This window comes from Macrosteles quadrilineatus, unplaced genomic scaffold (genome assembly GCF_028750875.1).
Source record: "Macrosteles quadrilineatus isolate MER2022 unplaced genomic scaffold, UCM_ALF_1.0 Scaffold_7__1_contigs__length_78375512, whole genome shotgun sequence".
In the NCBI taxonomy this organism is placed as follows: Eukaryota; Metazoa; Arthropoda; class Insecta; order Hemiptera; family Cicadellidae; genus Macrosteles; species Macrosteles quadrilineatus.
The window spans coordinates 54,479,428-54,500,301 of NW_026542600.1; the positions used below are offsets into that span (position 1 = coordinate 54,479,428).

The 20,874-nt window shown below is 35.9% G+C and overlaps 1 protein-coding gene across 1 annotated transcript; it reads left to right on the top strand.

The window, feature by feature from the left end:
- Positions 1 to 1,953: 1,953 nt before the first annotated feature.
- On the top strand, positions 1,954 to 19,550 carry LOC128998439 (nucleolar protein 56). Its single transcript, XM_054424565.1, has 10 exons — positions 1,954 to 2,117; positions 8,500 to 8,707; positions 9,041 to 9,208; positions 11,663 to 11,861; positions 12,357 to 12,544; positions 14,082 to 14,334; positions 15,371 to 15,519; positions 16,890 to 17,023; positions 18,215 to 18,281; positions 18,609 to 19,550. The coding sequence occupies exons 1-10, from the start codon at positions 2,115 to 2,117 to the stop codon at positions 18,725 to 18,727; spliced, it is 1,488 nt and encodes a 495-aa protein (XP_054280540.1). The 5' UTR covers positions 1,954 to 2,114; the 3' UTR covers positions 18,728 to 19,550.
- Positions 19,551 to 20,874: the final 1,324 nt, after the last annotated feature.

Consider the following 20,874-nt stretch of genomic DNA (forward strand, 5'->3'; position numbering starts at 1 on the left):
AATGCTGCCACCACAAATTGGTGTATAACCAAATCTCAAATACCGACTGCGTACTATACAAAACTATCTTTTGATGCGTAAATGTGCTCACTACTACAAACTACAACTTGCCATTGCCACCAAAAATAAAAAGTTGGACTAACCAACTTCTAAAAAGTATATAAGTATGTAAAATTTGGAAAAAGTGCAGAGTTTTACACTTTTGAACATAACTCAAAATCTGTTATAGTAGATTCAAATGTTTTGATATGTTTATGGAAAGTAAATAAAGATACGTCTTATAACACTTAAAACATATATTTACGCTTATACTGTTACTCACAAGACGGTAAATATACAAAAGATGGTAAGTGGTGATCGATTTCGATTGGACACTCCAATCATCATCAGACCCAATAGGCGAATGGCATACTTTTGAAATTTAGTTTTTGTAAATTTCAGACTTTTGTTTTTTGTAAAAAAAAATTATTTTTATGATCTAGATTTTTTATTTGATTGATATATTTATATTCTCTTGAATGTCCCAAATCCGATGGTGTATAATATTATACGTTTTGGTAAATAAATAAGGGTTTTACAGCTTGTGAGAGTAAAATGCTGCATGGAAGGCAAAAACTGCCTGGCCCTACAGAAACACTCTATGTGGCCGTTCTTAGGGTTAAAGTTACTGAATTTGGGGAGCTGGGAGCTGTTGGAGACTTATAATAACTCAACCCTGATGTGGGCCTAGGCAACACAGTATAATTTAGAAAAACATGAAGCAATGACCATTTACAGTTGGAAATTTGTATTGGCGTTTAACGATAGAAATAAGTATGCTGTTGATGAAATTGACAGAAATAGGTTTTTTAGTTTATACATTAGAAGTAAGAGGTTGTACAGAGCAAAGGTGGATGAGGCAAAGACACTTAATAACATGTATTGACATTGAGGCTGCCAAAAATCCCTGCAAGGCGGCATGGAATTTGGTGAATAGTGTATCAAAACAAACCACGACTCTCAAATGTACTGCAAATCCTGATGAGCTTAACAAACATATTCTGGGAGAAATTGACAAAATCGTAGACTCAGTAACTGTCAGTAATGAAACACTGGAACGGAAGTACCGAACAAGCCTATTGTGAACCCCCTTAATGACTGGTTCTATGTAACGCCTCAAACTATCATAAAAATAATTAAACAGTTCAAGAACTCGAATAGTCCAGACATCTATGGTATGAACATTATTGTTCTGAAACATGTTGCCGATATTATCGCTGAACCCCTCGCAAAAGTGTTCAATATCTGGATGAACCATGGGGTTTTTCCCGATGCATTGAAAGTCGTTAAAACCGTACCTATCTTTAAGAAGGGAAACCTTGAAGATATGGGAAGTTACCGGCCAATCTCTACACACGTCTTCAACAGCTAAAATTTCATGATTTAAGAAAATACGACTAGTTTTTTTGATTCGGTCATTTAGATTAATGAATGCATTTTACTATAAAATAAATCATGTAGGTAATATATTGTTATATTGTCCTGTTAAATTCTATTTAATTTTGAAAATAATTATTGTTATTTAATTTTGTCACGAAGTTAATTGTTCAGCTTTCTTTTTTTTTCAGATTATACTTTGTTGGTCATTCTAGATTGGATAGTTCTTTGTATAGGCTTAGGACACAAAACATTGTGAACATTACTATTGTAAATTATGTAATGGGTTATCTGCCAATAAAAAATAAGGAATGCACAATAGCGTGGCTTAAGTGGTATAAACCTGCTTTAAAAGCAACCTGCCTGGATGTGGCATATGAAAAAGCTAAGATAGAAAGGAAGGAACAAGAACACGGTTTTAACCTCAAAATTATCCTATCTCAATCTAATGCAATCCCAAACGGACCCGAACCAAACCTCTCGAACTGGTTGGTTTGGTTATTTCTTCACTACACTACTTACTTTACTTCACTATTCCCATTCCGATAATTCCGTTTCGTTTGTCTCGTGGCTCGTGGTTGTGTCTTGTGTCGCCGACTCAACAATATGTAATTTAGCCTAATAATGTTTTGCTGGACCTTTCAATAGTTTTTGAAATAATTTTATTCTCGTAAACTATCTTCGATTTTAGTTTCGTCATGGTAAGTTACTGAATAATTTTAGCTTTAGCAATCAGATCAAGAATGTTGTTTTTGGAGAGTAGGCCTAGGGATGATTAATGTTGGACACGTGCATCAAGCTAACCAATTTCTCTCGTATTCCGTTCTATTGGGTTTTATATAGACCTGTGTAGCCTATTTGGGTACAGTTTCTTAACTGGGCTATGCTAATATTGATTGAAACTATTGATTCGATTAGTAAACCTTCATGCGATTTTTTCACTATCAGCAAGTTTGGTTGGTTAGGTTTGGTTAGGTTATGATAGTTTAATTTAATAATAGATATATTTAAAAATATCGATTATTAATCAATATTTTCAATTCGAAAGTTTCAATCGATATTGGCATAGCCCAGTTATAAACTGTACCCGCCCATTTTATCAATAACTCCTCATCATACATCCCTACGAGATAGAATTATACACAATTCCTCTCGGTAAAATTTGTAGCTGCTCACACCAAAATGGTTGTAGGCCTAGCCTAGCTAAGTTAGACCTATGGCTAGGGTTCCCAGGGACCCTCCATCAAAAAAGAGGACAAAAATTACTCACCAAGGGTGGTCCTAGACATATATTTGGGGGGGGGGGGTGGAATACCCTCCCCATCAAAGAAGGGGGGTCCGGGGTCCCCCCCCCGAAAAATTTGGAAATAACGTGCTAAAATAAGTACTTTTTAAGCTATTTTGAGGTGTTTTAGCTTCCCAGTTTATTTTTTAAAGGTCAAGAAATGTGAGAAAATAAACTTGTACTCGTATAATGTCATGTTTAGTTTTTTTTTTTTATTATTGAGACTTGTGGTTTTAATATCAAAGGAATACCGCAACATTACAACACATTCAAGCATGTTTGATTTACAAAAACACCCTGGTGCCAATGTGCATGCTAAACAGAAATTGTCCAAAATCAGACCATGATTTTGAACCAGAGAACTTATTTTATCTAAGAAGTGTTTAAGAACTAGCACCCAACACGACTGCATTATACCTGCCCAGCAAGCAACAGTTCATGTAGACCACGCTTAAAACAAAAGTAAACTTTTCTTTCAACTTTTCTGAAAATACACATTTTCTTTTCGGCATTAGAGTAGGCCCTAGGGACGATCAACACGGACAAATTAAAAAGTAAGATAATTATTTTTTAAGTAGGCATGTAACATGTAACGTAAAGTAAGCAAGTAAGCAGATGAAGAGCTAGTCACTGGTCGACGGCCGACGGTCGCTACTGTAGTATGCTACTGGCCTGGCAAACTGGCTACTAGTGAGCAGAGTTATTCAGTTTACAGTCAGCAGAGTCAGGCAAAGCAGGAACCCCATTGTTCGCCTTCCGTTCCGTTTTGTTCTACAGTATTTCCAATGGATTCTAGCGTACGTTATACACGAAATTTGACCTAAAGAAAGAGGAAATGACACTTTTATACGTAAGATATTATTAAAGTGTAGTATTTTAACTTAGTTTAATGTTATGATGACGATAAATTATAAAAGCTGATTGCTAATATTAATACTTGCAGAAATATTTTTTTATTCTCTCACAAAGTCAAAATCCCGGACATTTGAAAGTATTGCCAAAAATCCCCCCGGACGTTTTTTTTGTACCCAAAAAGAGGACGTGTCCGGGAAAAAGAGGACGTCTGGGATCCCTACCTATGGCCAAAAGGCATACTGAAATAGTAGGCAAAGAGCCTAGTTTACACTAGCATGTAGCAGTGGCGACACTTTTACTGGATTCAAAGTGGCGCCAAAAATGTAACGTGTAGGGCCTAAGTTAAACCTCAAATGACGCGCCACTTTTAGGCCCTGTACACATGAGGGCGGCAGCCGCCGCGGTGGCCGCAGCGGTGGCCGCAGCGGTGGCCGCCTAGGAGCGTACACATGGCAGCGGTTGGAGCCGCGGTTACGCTGCGGTTGCAGTGTGAATTGACCGTCGCTCGACAGCCAGTACTGTATTTACCCAATTATTTTTCTTTTAAACGCGTAACGCTTGACAATTCTTTTCAGCCAAAAACTCAAATAACTCTTGCCACACATTCTTTTTTAAGTTTATGTCCTGAACGTATCTTCTTTTTGTACTTCTTTAATGGACAGTTCAGTGTCAAAGTTTTCTGGTTCCACAGCAGCACGCATGGCCATTGTTAACTTACACTACGAGCACTACATCAACTCCAGCCACAGCTACACACTTCACCAACACAGAGAGAGAGAGAGAGAGAGAGCGATGTCCACAGGGCAAGCGCGCAGATGTCTGTGATCCTATAGTAGCAACTGCAGTCAACCGCGGCGGCTACCGCCCTCATGTGTACACTCTCATTCCAACTCTAGTAACTTCAACCGCACGGGAGCCGCGGCGGTCGAAGGGAAATCTACGACCGCCGCGGTTCGTTGCGGTTGATTGGAAGTGGGCGGTTGCATGTGAACGGTCCCATTTGCTCCTTTGTACTTTCAACCGCCGCGGTTCCCGCGAAATAGCAACCGCGGCGGCTGCCGCCCTCATGTGTACAGGGCCTTAGTGGAGAGGTGCAGTGACGTCACTAATATTTGTTCCGACATTGGTCGCCACCAGCCATTTTCCCGACTGCTCAAAAATGGCGACCTATACTCACCGAATAAAGAAAAAAAATTTGACCTCAAAGGGCTAGTTGTTTCTACTACCTAGGTAACATAAAACATCATAATACAATTCAGAAATTGATCATGTTTGAGGGTTTGATTATGCAACTTGTGCCTATGTTACTGGTATACAAAATTGATTTAGTTTTAGAAACAGTAGTAATACCCTAATTGTGACATACGAGTGGAACCGTCAAAACCTCATGTCATGGACATTGCAACATACAAGTAGAAAGGGTTAAGGAGGGAGATGGACAAATTAGAAAAATATTTAGGCTGGCTGTGGAGAGTAATAAAATAAACCTTTAAAAAGTGATAATCTATATTTAAAACTGAAACAGATTTTGAGAAATCAGTTATTAGAACAGAAGGATTAGAGAACAATCAATCTTTTCTAGCCTTAAATATTAAATTTTGTCCTAGGCTGTGTACAATATTAATTATAGGGCCTAGGGGTTAGGCACACTCATGTCAGATCATGTCACGACCTCGATTGCTATTTTCGAGGGCCTCACTTGGCCCACAGGCTGTATTTCGTCCATCACTATTGTTTAAGAAACTTCTGATTTGGCGACAATTGACTAGAAATGTTATTTCATGAGATTTTATATACAACAAAATTTACTATTTTAGCGCCTGTGGCATGGTAAAATATGAGCCTGGAACCATGATCACTATATATTCTTGGGTGCCCATTTACAGGCATTGATTTTCTTTTCAACTTGTGAATATGTTTATGGGCACTTAAAATATCTTGTATTAATTATTTGTATGACAATACAGGGATAAAATAGAGCAGGGTATCCTTCTTATCTTTGCACGGTATCCTTCTAATCTTTGACTAAGTCTGCAGAAACAGAAATAGTCCTAAGTTATCCGAGTGACAAATAAATCTGTCGAACCCAAGTATTTGTTACAGGGTGTCCACATTCTTGAAAGTCAGGGATAGTCATGGAAAGTCATGGAAAAAAATTTTGGTCATTGAAAGTCAGGGAAATAGGCAAGAAGTCATGGAAATTTCCAATTATGGATGGATTTGAGGGGACCATTCAATGCTCTAGTCAGCTGTAACCCGGACTGTTGTAGCATTTTTCAGGATTTTTCACAAATGTTCGACAATTCAATTTATTACAGTTGTATTATTTTATGAGTTTTCGGTTTGTTTTAGTTTATTGTTGTACCTGTTGTACTCCATTGTTATCTGTTATTACATATTTCAGTATTTTCTGCAAAATAACATGTCCAGGCAGTTATATTTGTGTGTGTATGTTATATAATTTGTGTGTAAAGTTTGTGAGTCATGGAAATCAATGGTAAATGGTCATGGATAGTCATGGAAATTAATGACAAATTTTTTGTGGACACCCTGGTTAAGAGTCCTTGGAGGCTAGCGGCCATCTTGGATAATTTCAAACAGCTGCTCAAGGGTTATTTACTGTCCAAATATAGTTTTTCAAAAACCAAAGTGATTATAATTTTAATATCTAAAATACTGTGGGATTAGAAATGTTCTTTTGTAGTTCTCTAATTGTTTTACGAGCTAGAATGTCTAGGCTCCAAGGACTCTTTAAGACTAGCTTGTACCCTACAATAACATAGTGGTGTTGTTCAATTGAACTTAAATAAGAGTAAATAATGTTTTAGGCCTATTGTGAATTTTGATTCATAATCTTCCAAGTCAATTTGAGGAGGACATGCCACATATTATCTGTCTTGTGTATGGAAGGAAGGAGGATGAACAAACATTAATACCGGGCCGCTTGTTCATATGCCCATTCAAATTTTAATGGAAAAACGATATTTAAAGTCAAAAAATGAATTCAAATTTTAATGGAAAAAAGATATTTAAAGTCAAAAAATGAGTAGAGTTTGTTTCATATGAAAGTCACAGGATTAAATTGTCACCCAACGCCCAGTCAGTGGGACTTGTATGTGATATATCGTTTGTTGATTATCGTACGGTTGAAGCCTGTCTACTGTCTGGGTACTATTAATGCACAGTGCTATTGATGGGTCATCGGATTCGTTTGTGGGTGCCAAAACATTGACTGCACCATTGAATTCACTCCCCATCCTGCTGTCCCTCTTCCTACAGCAGCCCGACAATCTCGCCTTTCCCGTCCCCTCATCTTCCTCCCCTTCCAGTCTGCCTGCAGGCTATAGAGCAATCCTAAAAACTCCGTAGTTTCATTTGGTGACATGACATATTGTAATGGTTAGACTTTCGCAGACTAAGTGACGGCCAGTAGCTTGTTTACCTAATGCTTTTTACTTTGTGCAAGTTACAATAATTAGCCTAGCTGAAGGAGTAGGAAGTGTATATTTAATATACCCTTCCTACTCCTACCAACTTTTATCTATGGTGATTTTTCATAGTGAGCAATGTCTAACCTATTTCATTTGATTCACCCAATCCAAATTCAATTGACTCCGGGCCGCTTAAGTAAATGGGCCCGGTCCCAGGGGCACAAGAGGTAGGTTTGTTTGTTGGGGTGCTAGGAAGAGAAAAATTGCTCCGCAAGGAAGGTGGTGCAATTATCTCATGGGCGTATAGCCTATCACATGCAAACCGCTGGCCTGGCTGTCTTCATATTCTTTCTTTCGCTATTTGTACATTAGACAACCTTTCAGCCCATCTCTCATTGTTTCTGAGGCTAGTTGACTTAACATTAAATGTATATTAAATTTCTCTGTATATTAAAATAATATAAACTTTAGTTTAAAAGTTTGTAATTCTGCTTTAAATTAGACTTCTGTTGAAACCGTGAATTTAGTTTTATTTTGAAGCCTTTGTCATAAAGTAACTTAAATGTGAAGGAATGTTTTAGCTCCTTGTCCCTAAGTCCTTACCTGAAGCTCTGTTAATGCCACCATCAATGTAAGAGTAAAATATAAGATAAAGACACGTCTTTATTTATGCAGTATACAAAAATTAACCTACATGAATTTAACATAAGACAAGATTTTCATTCTCATAATACAAGGAATAAACTACAGTTAGACATAACAGCTCATAGACTTAAAAAAAGTAGCAATAGTCATAGACTAAACTGCATTAATTTTTTTAATAAATTGCCTGATTCGGCCAGAACTGTATCCTTCAAGATATTCAAATCTAAATTATGTGAATGGTTGATAAGTAATCCTTTCTATGGCATCCATGAATTTCTAAAAACAAAAGTTGATATTGAATTTTGATGTGTATCTACATGATCCATATTCTATAGATATGTTGTATTTTAATTAACTAAGTAGGCCTATTTTGTAAACCTTTGTATTTTATTTGTTAATTTGGAATATTCTGTATGCGTTTTGACTATGTCTATTCCTTTGTACAAAGAAAGGTCAATGGCAATAAAACTCTTGATTCTTAAAACTCTTGATTCTTGTTTCTTGTCTACTTTACCAAAGGTCTCCGTTCGTAATGACAGGACAACACTAGAGGTAGTAGAGAGACAGGGTTGTGAAGTTAATAACAAAATGTGTTATGCTGAAGAACAGGTGCCTGAAGTCTGGGGTGTATCCTCCTGAGTTCAATCAGGGGCTGTTTTGACCTACTACAGTGTACAGTTGACCCTCGCAAAAATACTTGTGATTTCACGGTACCTTATCATGGGAGGTCGGGTAAAACAGAATGGTCCAGCTACATTCGTTGATTGTTTCATCTAGAGTTGTTAGTTAGGTTACATATCCTAGAGAACATTACAGTAACTGACATGCAATAACCTCTTAAATAATATTTTTTTTGTCTTTTTTCAGGCTACACATCTCTACATCTTATTTGAACATGCAGCGGGGTACGGGCTGTTCAAAGTTAAAGAATTTGAAGAAATTGGAGCGCTACTACCCCAAGTAGTATCCTCTGCATCCAATATTAGCAGATTTTCACAAATTGTGAACCTGGTGTCATTTGCACCATTTAAAAGTGCTGTCACGGCATTGGAAAACATTAACAATATATCGGAAGGTAAATTTCTTCTTCTAAACTTGCATATTTTTACTCATTAAGGGTGTAAGGTTTAAGTCTTGTAAGCGTGTTATTTGTTGCCATAATTCCTGTGTGATGAAAGTTTTACATTTGTCTCTTTACTTTCCTAAATAAGATTTTTATTTAAAAAATAAATTCTGTGTATTTGATGTTATAAAAGAACATATTTTTGGTAGTAAGCCACATCTTTGTATAGTTAAGAGTATGTTTGACCACCTCTTTGAGTAGTGTCAGAAACCTACATAATTTCATAACAAATTAATGGTTTCTCATAGAATTTTATCATATGACATTAATTGTATTATGTTACAGGTATAGTACCTGAGGCACTGCAAGAATTTCTCGATGCTCACCTTCCAGCCTCTGGGAAGAAGCAAAAAGTTTTGTTGGGTATTTCAGAGCCTAAACTGGCTGCCGGTCTCGGAGAAGTCCTTAGTATATCGTGCCAGCATACTGGTGCTGTCCCCGAGATAATTAGAGGTTAGTCATCGCTGCAACTTGGTTTTTATAAATTTGGTACAATTTTAGGAAATTAAAGTTAGGTTGCAGTCCACTTTTCCTTAAAACAGTGAACAACGTAATATGAGTTGGCAGGAGGCTTGTGGCGTTAATATACACTTTACTCATTACGATAAGTGGGCAATTCAATGCCTGCATTACATCTAGAAACATGATTTAAGCAATGGGAAGTTTCATAAATTCACACAAAATGCATTGCAATAGGCTGGAGGCTATTACATTTCATAAGACGGAGAAGTACAGCAGACTCCCTCTAGTTCGGCTTCGGTTGGATCGGCCGCCGGATGGTCCGGCCCGGTCTCAGGGGGACAAGTCACATCATCACTGGCGAATGACCTTTGACAGGATTCAACTTAAATGTTCCGGCCATAAAAGTGTCAGTTTAGTTGATGGGTGCTTCAATGGGAGAATTGTTGCATTGCCGTGATAAACTATGTTACATAACCCCAAAAATATAAAAATACCAAGAACATTTTACATAGTCTTTCTTAAGTATAATATGTTGAAATGCACTGTATAATTAACTATTTCTGACAATTTTTATATGCAGTAGGTTCCCCCATGATTATTTTGGAAACATCACGGTTTATTTAACAAAAGTTAATGGACACATAAAAAAGAAATAGCCATGTTAGTTTCAAGCTTCAAGGTCAAGCTATCCGCTTGCACTGACAATCGTCTGCTGTGGGCTTGCTATGTCACAACAGTTTTGATTGGGTGATTAGTAACCATGGCAACTTGTTGAATGTGTGGATTAAGAGAAACCAAAGAAAGAATAAGAAGAACAAAGATAAAGAAAAGTGGCGTTTTACGTCATCCATTGTTATATGTATCTTATTTTACGACCGTTGTTATTATCTTTAAGACTAATTACTTTACAGTGATTTTATGTTTTTATCAACATTCTTCTGTTCTGAAACAACATGTAGTAGTATCCTATGCTGACTACGGTAGCAGTAGCTTACTAGACTTTCTACCATTCTGTTCTTTACATGATTTATTGCTGTACAGTCTAGTGTAATTTTTGTTTTGCTTGAGTAAGCGTGATTTTAAACGTTACAGTTTTTATTACTAAACCAAGGTTAATGACTTAACATATCACAAATGCACAACACTATTTGTATTTAGATGATGTAAAATGCAAATTAATTATCACATTAACGTCCATTTTATACAGTATTAGGCGTTTTTATGGGTATCGTATGTAATACAGTATAAAGTGTTTATATCATGTTGGATTAACCGTGGTTTCCCTTCCCCCATTACCCCGGATAATTGAGGTTCAACAACATCCGGTTAGTCCGGCCATTTCGTAGTCCGGCTAATAGTCTGGTCCCGAGGTGGCCGAACTAGAGGGAGTCTACTGTAGATAGAAAAAAAGTTACGTTAGATTGATTGCAAAGCTGCAATGTTGTCACTCTAATATAATAGGAAATCTTTAACAAGGGAATGAATTTTTTTCTACATTACATTTCATAAGACGGAGAAGTACAGCAGACTCCCTCTAGTTCGGCTTCGGTTGGATCGGCCGCCGGATGGTCCGGCCCGGTCTCAGGGGGACAAGTCACATCGTCACTGGTATTATTAGCAGATATATTATATTGTATATTCATAGTGACCCTTGGTTGGAATATATTATTGATAAAATAAAATGATTACCTTATCCAACCACAGTTGTTGGTATGGCGACTAGTTTCATTCCTTAGAACTTCATCAGGTCATTTTGTATGCAACCACATCATGAATGTATTACATTGTGGTATGTCAATAGATTATTTAAAAAACCACCACAATCACAATATTTGAAACTTGTCATGTTGTTAAATGGAATAGGTAACAATTTTTTAAACTGATAAAAACTGTACAGGCTAGCCAGCAGCACTGTCTTTCACAGCCACTGACTAAATAAAACTGACTGAATCATGGTGTTTCTTTTTCTCTTCAGTGCCACCTGTATTTCAGTTTGTTTATTTCTTCTTATTTTATACGTCTTTGATTTGTAACTTGTCAATGTATCAAATATAATATTTGATTGGGAAGAAGTCTCATAATTTAAAATGTTACATGGGTCGAGTTTTTTAGCTTTGCAGATGGTGAATTATTCTTTAACATCAAGCTTAAAAAACTATTTGGTAATACCTACTTAAACTATTTCCAAGTTCTTCTGAATAGATGTGTATTATTTGTGCGATTCCAATATTAGATTTATTAATACATTGATGATGTGGTTGTATACAAAATTACCCGATGAAATTCTAAGGAACGAAACTAGTTGTTATACCAACAACAGTGGTTGGAAAATGTAATCATTTTATTTTATAAATTTTTTTCCGCGTACATGTTTCTGACTTTGCTTGTCTTAAAACCGATGTTTGTTTTGCATTGTGGTTTAAATGTTCATTAACATTTCACCAGGTATCCGGGCTCATTTTCACAAGCTGGTACCAGGCTTTTCACTAAAGTCCTGTGGTACAGCTCAGCTGGGACTTGGCCACAGCTACTCGAGATCCAAAGTCAAGTTCAACGTACACAGAGTTGACAATATGATCATACAGAGTATCGCTCTACTAGACCAACTAGACAAAGATGTCAATACGTTTTCCATGCGTATAAGGTACGTCCTTGATGTATTAATTATATTGACTCAGATTTGCGATAGTTTTTTTTCTAGCCATACACTGGTTGAAGGATTTTAAGTGCATTTTCTAATATTTACAGATTCGGATAGGCAAGAATATAAATTAGATGTAACAAAGCGGCCAATAAATTGGATTTATTGGCATGATCGTTAAAAAACTTCCTATATTATATTTACATTCCAGATTATGATGTAGGCCTAGTTAAAATTTTGGTCTCAACTGGCTGCTTGTGGTTGAGAATATTAAAACAACATAAATTTGCCTTAATAGGCCATTTCAAAGTAAAAGAGATTCTTAGGTCGACAAACTTAAGTAAAAAGCCTGTTATTATTCGACCCCTAAAGTCTGGAAAATCATGATTTTGTCCTGGAATTGTCCTGGGTTTTGTATTTTTTAAACTCTGAATTCCCAATGATTATGGATCAAAACCTTCAACAGACAATGTTTATCATGTAAACTTGATTTTCCAGAGAGTGGTACTCCTACCACTTCCCAGAACTTGTAAAAATAGTGCCTGAAAACTACATGTATGCGAAGACAGTTCAGTTCATCAAGAACAGAAAGAACCTGTCAGAAGATCACTTGGAGGGACTAGAGGAAATTGTTATGGACAGTGCCAAAGCCCAGACAATTTTGGATGCTTCTAGGTCTTCGATGGGTAAGTATATTTGAATCCCCTTTGCTCAAGTTCTGAAAGTAGGCCTAATCTGTTCTCTTTTACCCTAGTTTTGGTAAGAAATTCTAGCTGTCCTGTTCCTCAGACAGCTAAATTTCACCCTACACCTGACGTATGCAATATTGAAATTTACATTTTGCTGAGCTGAACAATTGCTTCATTTTGGGCGGAGGTTTATAAATAGTATTTATTTTATACTTTTCTAGACTGCCAAGTTTATCTCTAGTTCATTTAAATACATGATAAAAAGACTATTTTGGTGCAAAAATATTCCCTTGAAAATAATATGAAGTATGCATGGTGTCTACTCTCCGGGAAATTCGGGAAAACCGGGAAAACTCCGGGAATTTTATCTTACCTTGAAATGACCTGGAAAACTCCAGGAATCCACCCAAACCTCCGGGAATCCACAGCCCGGTCATCGGAATCGTTGGCTAACCAAACACTACCGCTTTTGTTGCCGAAATCGCGGGAGACGATTATCGGTGTCACCGAAACGGCAAGATATCCTCACGGGTATTGCCGCGATCGCGGGAGACTATTATCGGTGTCGCCGAAACGGCAAGATATCCTCACGGGTATTGCCGCAATCGCGGGAGACGATTATCGGTGTCGCCGAAACCGCAGGATATGCTCACGGGTTTTGCCGCGATTGCGGGAGACGATTATCGGTGTTGCCGAAACCGCAGGATATGCTCACGGGTTTTGCCGCGATCGCGGGAGACGATTATCGGTGTTGCCGAAACCGCAGGACATGCTCACGGGTATTCCTGCGATCGCGGGAGACGATTATCGGTGTTGCCGAAACCGCAGGATATGCTCACGGGTATTGCCGCGATCGCGGGAGACGATTATCGGTGTCGCTGAAATCATAAAATATGCGAACCTGTTTTGCCGCGATCGCAGGAGATGATAGCTGGTGTTGCCCTACCTACTAGTTATACTGTTTTATTATTTTGTATAAAATATTTTTCTTTGGAAAAGTTTTGTATTAAATTAAAATAATCATTAATAGTAATAATAAATTATTATTAGCGGGTTGCGATTAGTTGAACAGGTTTCGATAGTATAAAATTCAGGAATTTGTCTTGAATTCTCCTGGAAAACTCCTTGAATTTTTCAAACCAGGTTTAGTAGACACCATGGTATGGTATTCAATGAAACTATTAACTTATTTTGTAGCGTAAATATTCAATATGAAATAGGTATTCCATTTCAAGGTAAATAATATTAACCCCTCGATACAAAATTGTGACAAAAAGTTTTGCCTGTCTGAAAATTAGTAAAGGAGAAAAGCTTGTTTACGTAAACCATATTTCATATCAACGTAGAATGTGAGGGTCTGTAAAGATTGTATTCATTTAACCATTCCACTTTGATTCTACCCTCTTGCTTATTTTTGGTAAGGATATAGTTGGCATTGATCTTAATAATAAGAAAGGAGTTTTAAGTCAACTATAGTCCATGTCAACGTAAAAATGTATGCAAACTTTGGTTCTATCGTCTATGCTCATTTCAGGCATGGACATAGTTGACATTGATCTATTGAACATTGAGATGTTCGCCAAGCAAGTGATCAGTTTGGCAGACTATCGCAAACAGCTGGCAGAATATCTGCACGCCAAGATGCAGGGGGTGGCTCCTAACTTGGCAACCCTTGTTGGAGACCAGGTGGGAGCCAGGCTTATCTCTCACGCCGGCAGTCTCACAAACCTTGCTAAATATCCCGCCTCTACAGTTCAAATACTTGGTGCTGAGAAGGCTCTTTTTAGGTATGATTGATCATATCACACTGTGTAGTTATAGTTATAAGTAAACCCTCAATCCGGGAAGTTCTGAGGTGCATTAAAATTAATAAATCATATGAAGAAATCCAGCCTCTCAGGATTGTTTAAGTCTTGTTTGTAATGAAACCCATTTTACGGATTAAGACTACTGTATATAGTCTATTCTAAATGTATATATATAACAAAAAAAAAAAAAAACAAAAAAAACTACAGTAAACACTGAAGCACTGCAATCTGGGGAAATAACTTATTGGTTTACATTGACACTTTTCTAAGCTAGGGGTGTAAAGATTCCTCAGCTGCTGTCCGGTTTAAGCCACATTCGGTTTTAATGGGGTCATACCAATAGTCGTAAATTTTATTTTATTTACAGTATCCTACTCAATTTGTTAAAGCAAAATTTTTAAACTGGACAGTTTAATGTAAGAATAGTTTAACGATTTAGGCCTACATTTTAAATATTTTATATATATATATATGTTTTTTCCAATTAAAATACAAATTTACTAAACTTGTACAATTTAGCTACAAAAGCCATTTATGGCTCCTCTGCAGCAATTATTATAATGTTTGTTATTTCACAGTGCTTTTTTATTCAATCAGTCTTTTGTTTCCCTTGTTTTTCTGTAAATAGACTATACCATGACACAGAATACAATAATATACCAAAATAAATAACAAACCAATCATAGAATTTAAAGTAGTCAGATTTTAACAATTATCGATAAACAGTGAAAAAAGTAACAGTCATAAACAGATTTTAACAATTAACTAGCCTAATTAACAAATATCATAGACAAAGTTTTAAGTATTAATCTAAATACATACTAAATACTAAATATTGTATAGTTGCATTTTACTAAATCAAATAATTTATCACCACATTTGAAGCTAAATCCTCAATTACAGAGACCATATACTACAATCTTCGTAGATTTAACAAAATTGTGATTTGTTTCTTCATTCATTTACTAATCCATTCCTTCCTCACCTATTTCTAAATCTGTTTTATATTTTACAGAGCCCTGAAAACTAGGAGTAACACGCCAAAGTATGGGCTTCTTTTCAACTCAACATTCATCGGCCGAGCTGGCCAAAAAAACAAGGGTCGGATATCTCGATATCTGGCCAACAAATGCTCGATTGCGTCTCGCATCGATTGCTTTTCTGGTAGGCCTAACTGTTATTCAATAGTAGTCAAAAATAACTAAGAAGGTTCATAATGTAAACTTTCAGGCCAAAACTTAATTATAAGTACTAGACCTTGAAATAAAGAAAACGTTTACTTTGTGGCTGCAAACGATTTTGTAGCAACTCCCTAAAGTGGTTTCCAAATTCATGCGACTAAATTTAGGCTACTGCTACTATAGAACTCCAGCTATCTGAATCAATTGGGACCGAACTACATTACATAATGAAACATTCGCAAAACTAGATCTTTACTGAAATTTGGGGTATTTTATAGAAAATAGGCGGAACCGAGCCCAGCTTTTACCATTCCGATTGTAGAACAAGCCTACGAAGATTTTGTGATAAAATAGTTCATGCTTTTGTTCACAAAGGACAATGATGACCATTTTTATTTACCACATCACAGGAATTGATGAAGGTATCAATACGCCCGCCGAAGATAATAACGTGATCAGGAAAGACAGTGATAATATTTCCATGACTGCTATATACTATGATGATGTCTACACAACTGCATATTCACGATTTTTCCACCATCACGGCTTCTGCCTTTAATAACGATTCTAATCACTCTAGTCTTAGGTTTTTAAAATTAGTACTGTAAAAAATTAGGATAATTGTCAATTTGTATAGTTGGGAGTTCTACTGTAGTTATACATTTTTATTTTAATGACTACTTCTGGCTCCATCGTGCCAAAGAGTGATATTTTTGTATCTTCATATAAACACTAGTTGAACATTAACCAATACCCTTTTTACTGAAATAACAATGAGCTTGAAAGAAAAACACAATTAGTCTATATCTAATAATATATATGTCTAATATTAGCTAAAAGAAGAGAAAGGGAAGGGACTGAACAAAGATGGGTGGTTCAGGGTTAAGGCTGTTAACTGTTACACAATTGAAAGAAGGTAGCCTACAATACTTGCCTGTCTCATCTATGATTTACTGGTACTTCATCTGTCTGCCAGAAGTGAACAGAAATAGACACCATTTTGTTGTTGCTGTTCAAAATGGTGGTGTGGTTGCGAAAACATTAAAAATAAAAACAAACTAACAATGACATATTTGTTAAAACAGAAGAATTGCAGTAGGCCTAAAAAAACACATTTTATATACATGTTTAAATTATGTCATAACATTCATTAGAATAGAAGTGTTATAGCCTCAACATGTACTTTAGTTACTTTATTGCATTATTCTCATCACCTAAAATGGTTTGATAACATTTCAGCTCCATCCAACCCCCATCTCCCTTATTTTGATTAAGACAGGTTGAGGTTCTGCTGCATTGTTTGAGTACAATTAAATATAAGTTATTGGTTGACATTTTATTTTGTTTGTCAAGACTCTCAGACTTCCGTGTTTGGCGAGCGGCTAAGACAGCAGGTTGAAGACCGGCTCAAGTTTTATGAAACTGGGGAAAAACCCAAACCGAATGTGGAAGTGATGACAGAGGCTGTTGAAGAAGCCACTATACAAGTAATTAATTCCATTTTCAATTTTAACCATCCTAAAATTATATTTTCCTTTAACATAATTCAATACTAAATTGTTTTGCTTGTTCATGGATTGTTTATGGTTGTAAGATGGCAGTTGTGGTATGTAAAAGTAACAAACTAAATCAAAAAGTTGTTGACAGTTTTATTTAGTTAATGAAACCAGTGATTCCTGGCATTTTCTGTATCACAGCTGATTATGAAATTTAAGTACATTTTCAACCAGTTTAGTCCTACTTATAAGAGTGCAGGGTCGAGTGCTGTTTGCCTAAACTCTTTGACGTGGGTCATTTTACAGCCTGAGGCTTGGCGGGGCAAGTGCCGGCCAGGTATCAGTGACTGGTTCCACAGTGCGGCGGGTATGGGGGTGGAAAGATCGACCATGGGGGATGAGCAAAATTTGTTTTAGGGATAAAATGAAACTCTAAAAAGTATAACCAAATGTGCTGATTATGAAAAAAATTGAATGAAGGTTTACTAATTGAATCCATATTAATTTTCTATCGATATTAGAGTAGCCCTGTTAAGAAACTATATACCCGGTCTCCGTTACATCCTGCCCACTACACACCCTTCCACTAATACTCCTCCCCTGAATCGCTCTGTGGAGTCAAACGGCTCTCGTACCTGTCTGACGGTTTTGACAGATGTTAATAATTCCCACGGCAAAGAATAAAACAGCACTCTTCGCTCCGTTTCCTTACTCATAATCTAAAAAAACGAGATGGTGAATGTCTCTGTTTTAGTGAGAGTTCAAGAATAAAGAATTTTAAGTCCACCTTCCCTTAAAAGTAATTTTGTTTCATTATATTAAGTGCTGCAGGAAAAGACAAAAGACATAAAGAATTATTTTGCAAGGCAGTTTTCGTAACCCTACCGGTAAACCTTTATAGTTTTCATTTGGTCTGCAGAAACCATATGATCCGAAAGTAAAGTTAATTCATTTATATATCTATATATATTTTCTGAGTTTGAGGTGTTCTCATTTATGTTTCATTGAATAACTCTAAACATAAAAGGTAATGTTGAATATTTTTCTGTGACTTAGTGGTTTTAATTATTATTAACTTGACCACCAGCACAACAAATAAATGCACAATAATCACTCTGGAATGAAATTCATTCAATTTTTAACTACAGACATAATTTTCATTAACAACAAACATTGTTTCAGGCCGCAGAGGAGGAGCGCCTCAAGAAGAAAAACAAGAAAAAGAAGAAGAGGAAAAGCTCCGAAAATGGTAATTTTTTTCAGTTATTCTAACCAAACATTTAGTATAGGTTTTGGTGGTCTATACCTGATCGGTTAATGGAGGTTTTCTTAGTGGCAGGGTCGTGAATGTAGTACAAGTCTTTTAGGCACTAAATTTTCCTTGCAGATTTGACGCTAGTGTTGAGTCTAGGTATGATAAACGGAGCCTTGATTGTCAGTTGAAATCAGCAGCTAGGAAAGCCTTTAGTGATCATCTTTTATTTTTTCAAAAAAATTAAAAAGTTTTTATGATTTAGAAATTTATTTTACTCTATTTCTTGTGGCGTGGTTTTTATCAATCATTTGGTTCATTTAGGTGAAGTGGACAATCAAAATGGGTTTGAGGAGATGATCACTGAAGAAACGAATGAAAATGGTGATGCCCCAAAGAAAAAGAAGAAAAAGAAGAAGAAGAAGGCTAGTGCTGACGAATAAGTTTTCTTGGGAACACTTTTGTACTGAGTACAATACTGTAGTAAGTTAGTTACTATTTTTTATCTATTGTTTATCTGTATCTATTGTTTTTGACTTCTACCTTTTTTATTTGAAATATTAAAAAACAAAACATCATCTTGTGTTAAGTTTATGATCATTCTATTTGCTGGAACACTTAATGTTTTATTTGTTACTATAACTTTGACATGCTGTTGAAAAATCCTTTGTTACAGTGTTATCATAAAAAAATGTATTAAGTGCTATTGTCTCTGTCTTACATCAGATAGTATTTTATCTGCCAAAACCATTTTACTTGTTTGTAAAGTGCCTTTGAATAATTTTTGTGGCAATTCACTAAGTAAAACTGAAATTAAATGTGCATCAGAGTAACTAAACGATTTAATTCGGTCTTAAATGTATTTGATCTTTTGAGTTTGGAACGGAGTGTCAAAGTTGTTTGATAACTTTAAGGTAAACAATTCCAACAAGTTGACTTATTTTATTCATATAAATATATTGTATCCGTCACCATTTAGCAAAATCAAAAAATCAGGGGATCGTACTATCGTGTTAATAAACGCTTTCCATATCGATAAAAAGTGAGTCGGTCGGGGTGAGTCGGTGGCTCAGTTGGTAGCGTCACGGACTTCGCGGCAGCGATGTCGTGGGTTTGTATCCTGGTCACTGCCACTAAAGTTTATCAGTACAGTTCACCTTCGTACTGTACCAGCTCACCCCTTGCTTTGCTGGATACGTTCCACGCACAGATCTGTAGTCTATGTGGACGGGCAAATGCAAGGTTAAAAGAGGTCACCAACCTCTTTTTATAAAAAAAATCTCATAGAATTCTGTAAATTCAAATACCTTACAGCTTCAGCCGAATGTTCCCAGTGTAAGTTTAGCATCACAAAACAACAAAAATTGTCGGAGTACCCACTCAACCCAAGAGTTTAAACTAACCATAATTGGTTTAATTAAATCGTTTGGCTTTTTTATTTATTTCATTCAGCCCTTAACTTTGAATTGTTTAACTTTAATTTGCTTTAAATTTTACTTTGACACTTGTTCCAAACTTGTTTGTTAACCATCAGTGTAGTAACTGCAAAAGTAATAATTAATTGTATTACTTATTATTATTATTATTATTATTATTATTATTGTATTAATTGAGTGTTTGTTTGAGTTATATATGAAAAAAGTTGTTTAAAATTAGTCTAAGTTTGATAATATTTTTCTATGATGTGATTTAATAAATTCAGTGACTCAAGTCCTTTTATTTTGCGACAATGTTTCTACTTCATTTGTACAAATAAAGAAACATATTAAGTATATGTGTATCATTTTATCCATGTGGTATTTGAACTAAACTATTGTAATGAATGTCTAATTAGTAAAAAAAAAAAACAGATTTTACTTAAAATTGTTTGAATAATCCTTAAAAATTTTTGTTCTTAAAACTATAAATAGAGTGCTGATAAGGCCAGATTGTTTGAAAAAAGGATGTTAACAGTTTCTAGTTACAGTAGAACCTTTATCGCTTATGGGGATTATCAAATAAGACTTGCTGTTGCCATCAAGGTTGACTTCTCTTTAAGTTTAAAATACCACGTTATTAGTGGTACAGTAGACTCCCTCTAGTTCGGCCACCTCGGGACCGGACTACAAAACTAGTCGGGACTAACCAGATTTAGTGCATTTTACATAATCAAAATACAAATAATAGTATTGTGCAATCGTGATATGTTAAGCCATTAACCTTGGTTCAGTAATACAAACTGTAACGTTGAAAATCACGCTTACTCAAGCAAAACAAAAATTACACAACACTGTGCGTACAGCAATAAATCACGTAAAGAACAGAACAATAGAAAGTCTAGTCCTGCAAGCTACTGTTACTGTAGTCAGCGTAGGCTACTACTATGTTGTTTCAGAACATAAGAATGTCAAGTCAATAAAAACATTAAATAACTCATAAAACAGCATACAATCATAGTACTTAGTCTTAAAGATAATAACGGCAGTCGTAAAATAGCATAAAGATAACAATGGATGACGAAAAACACCACTTATTCTTTCTTCTTTGTTCTTTGTTCTTCTATTCTTTCTTTGGTTTCTCTTCATCCACTCATTCAACAAGTTGCCATGGA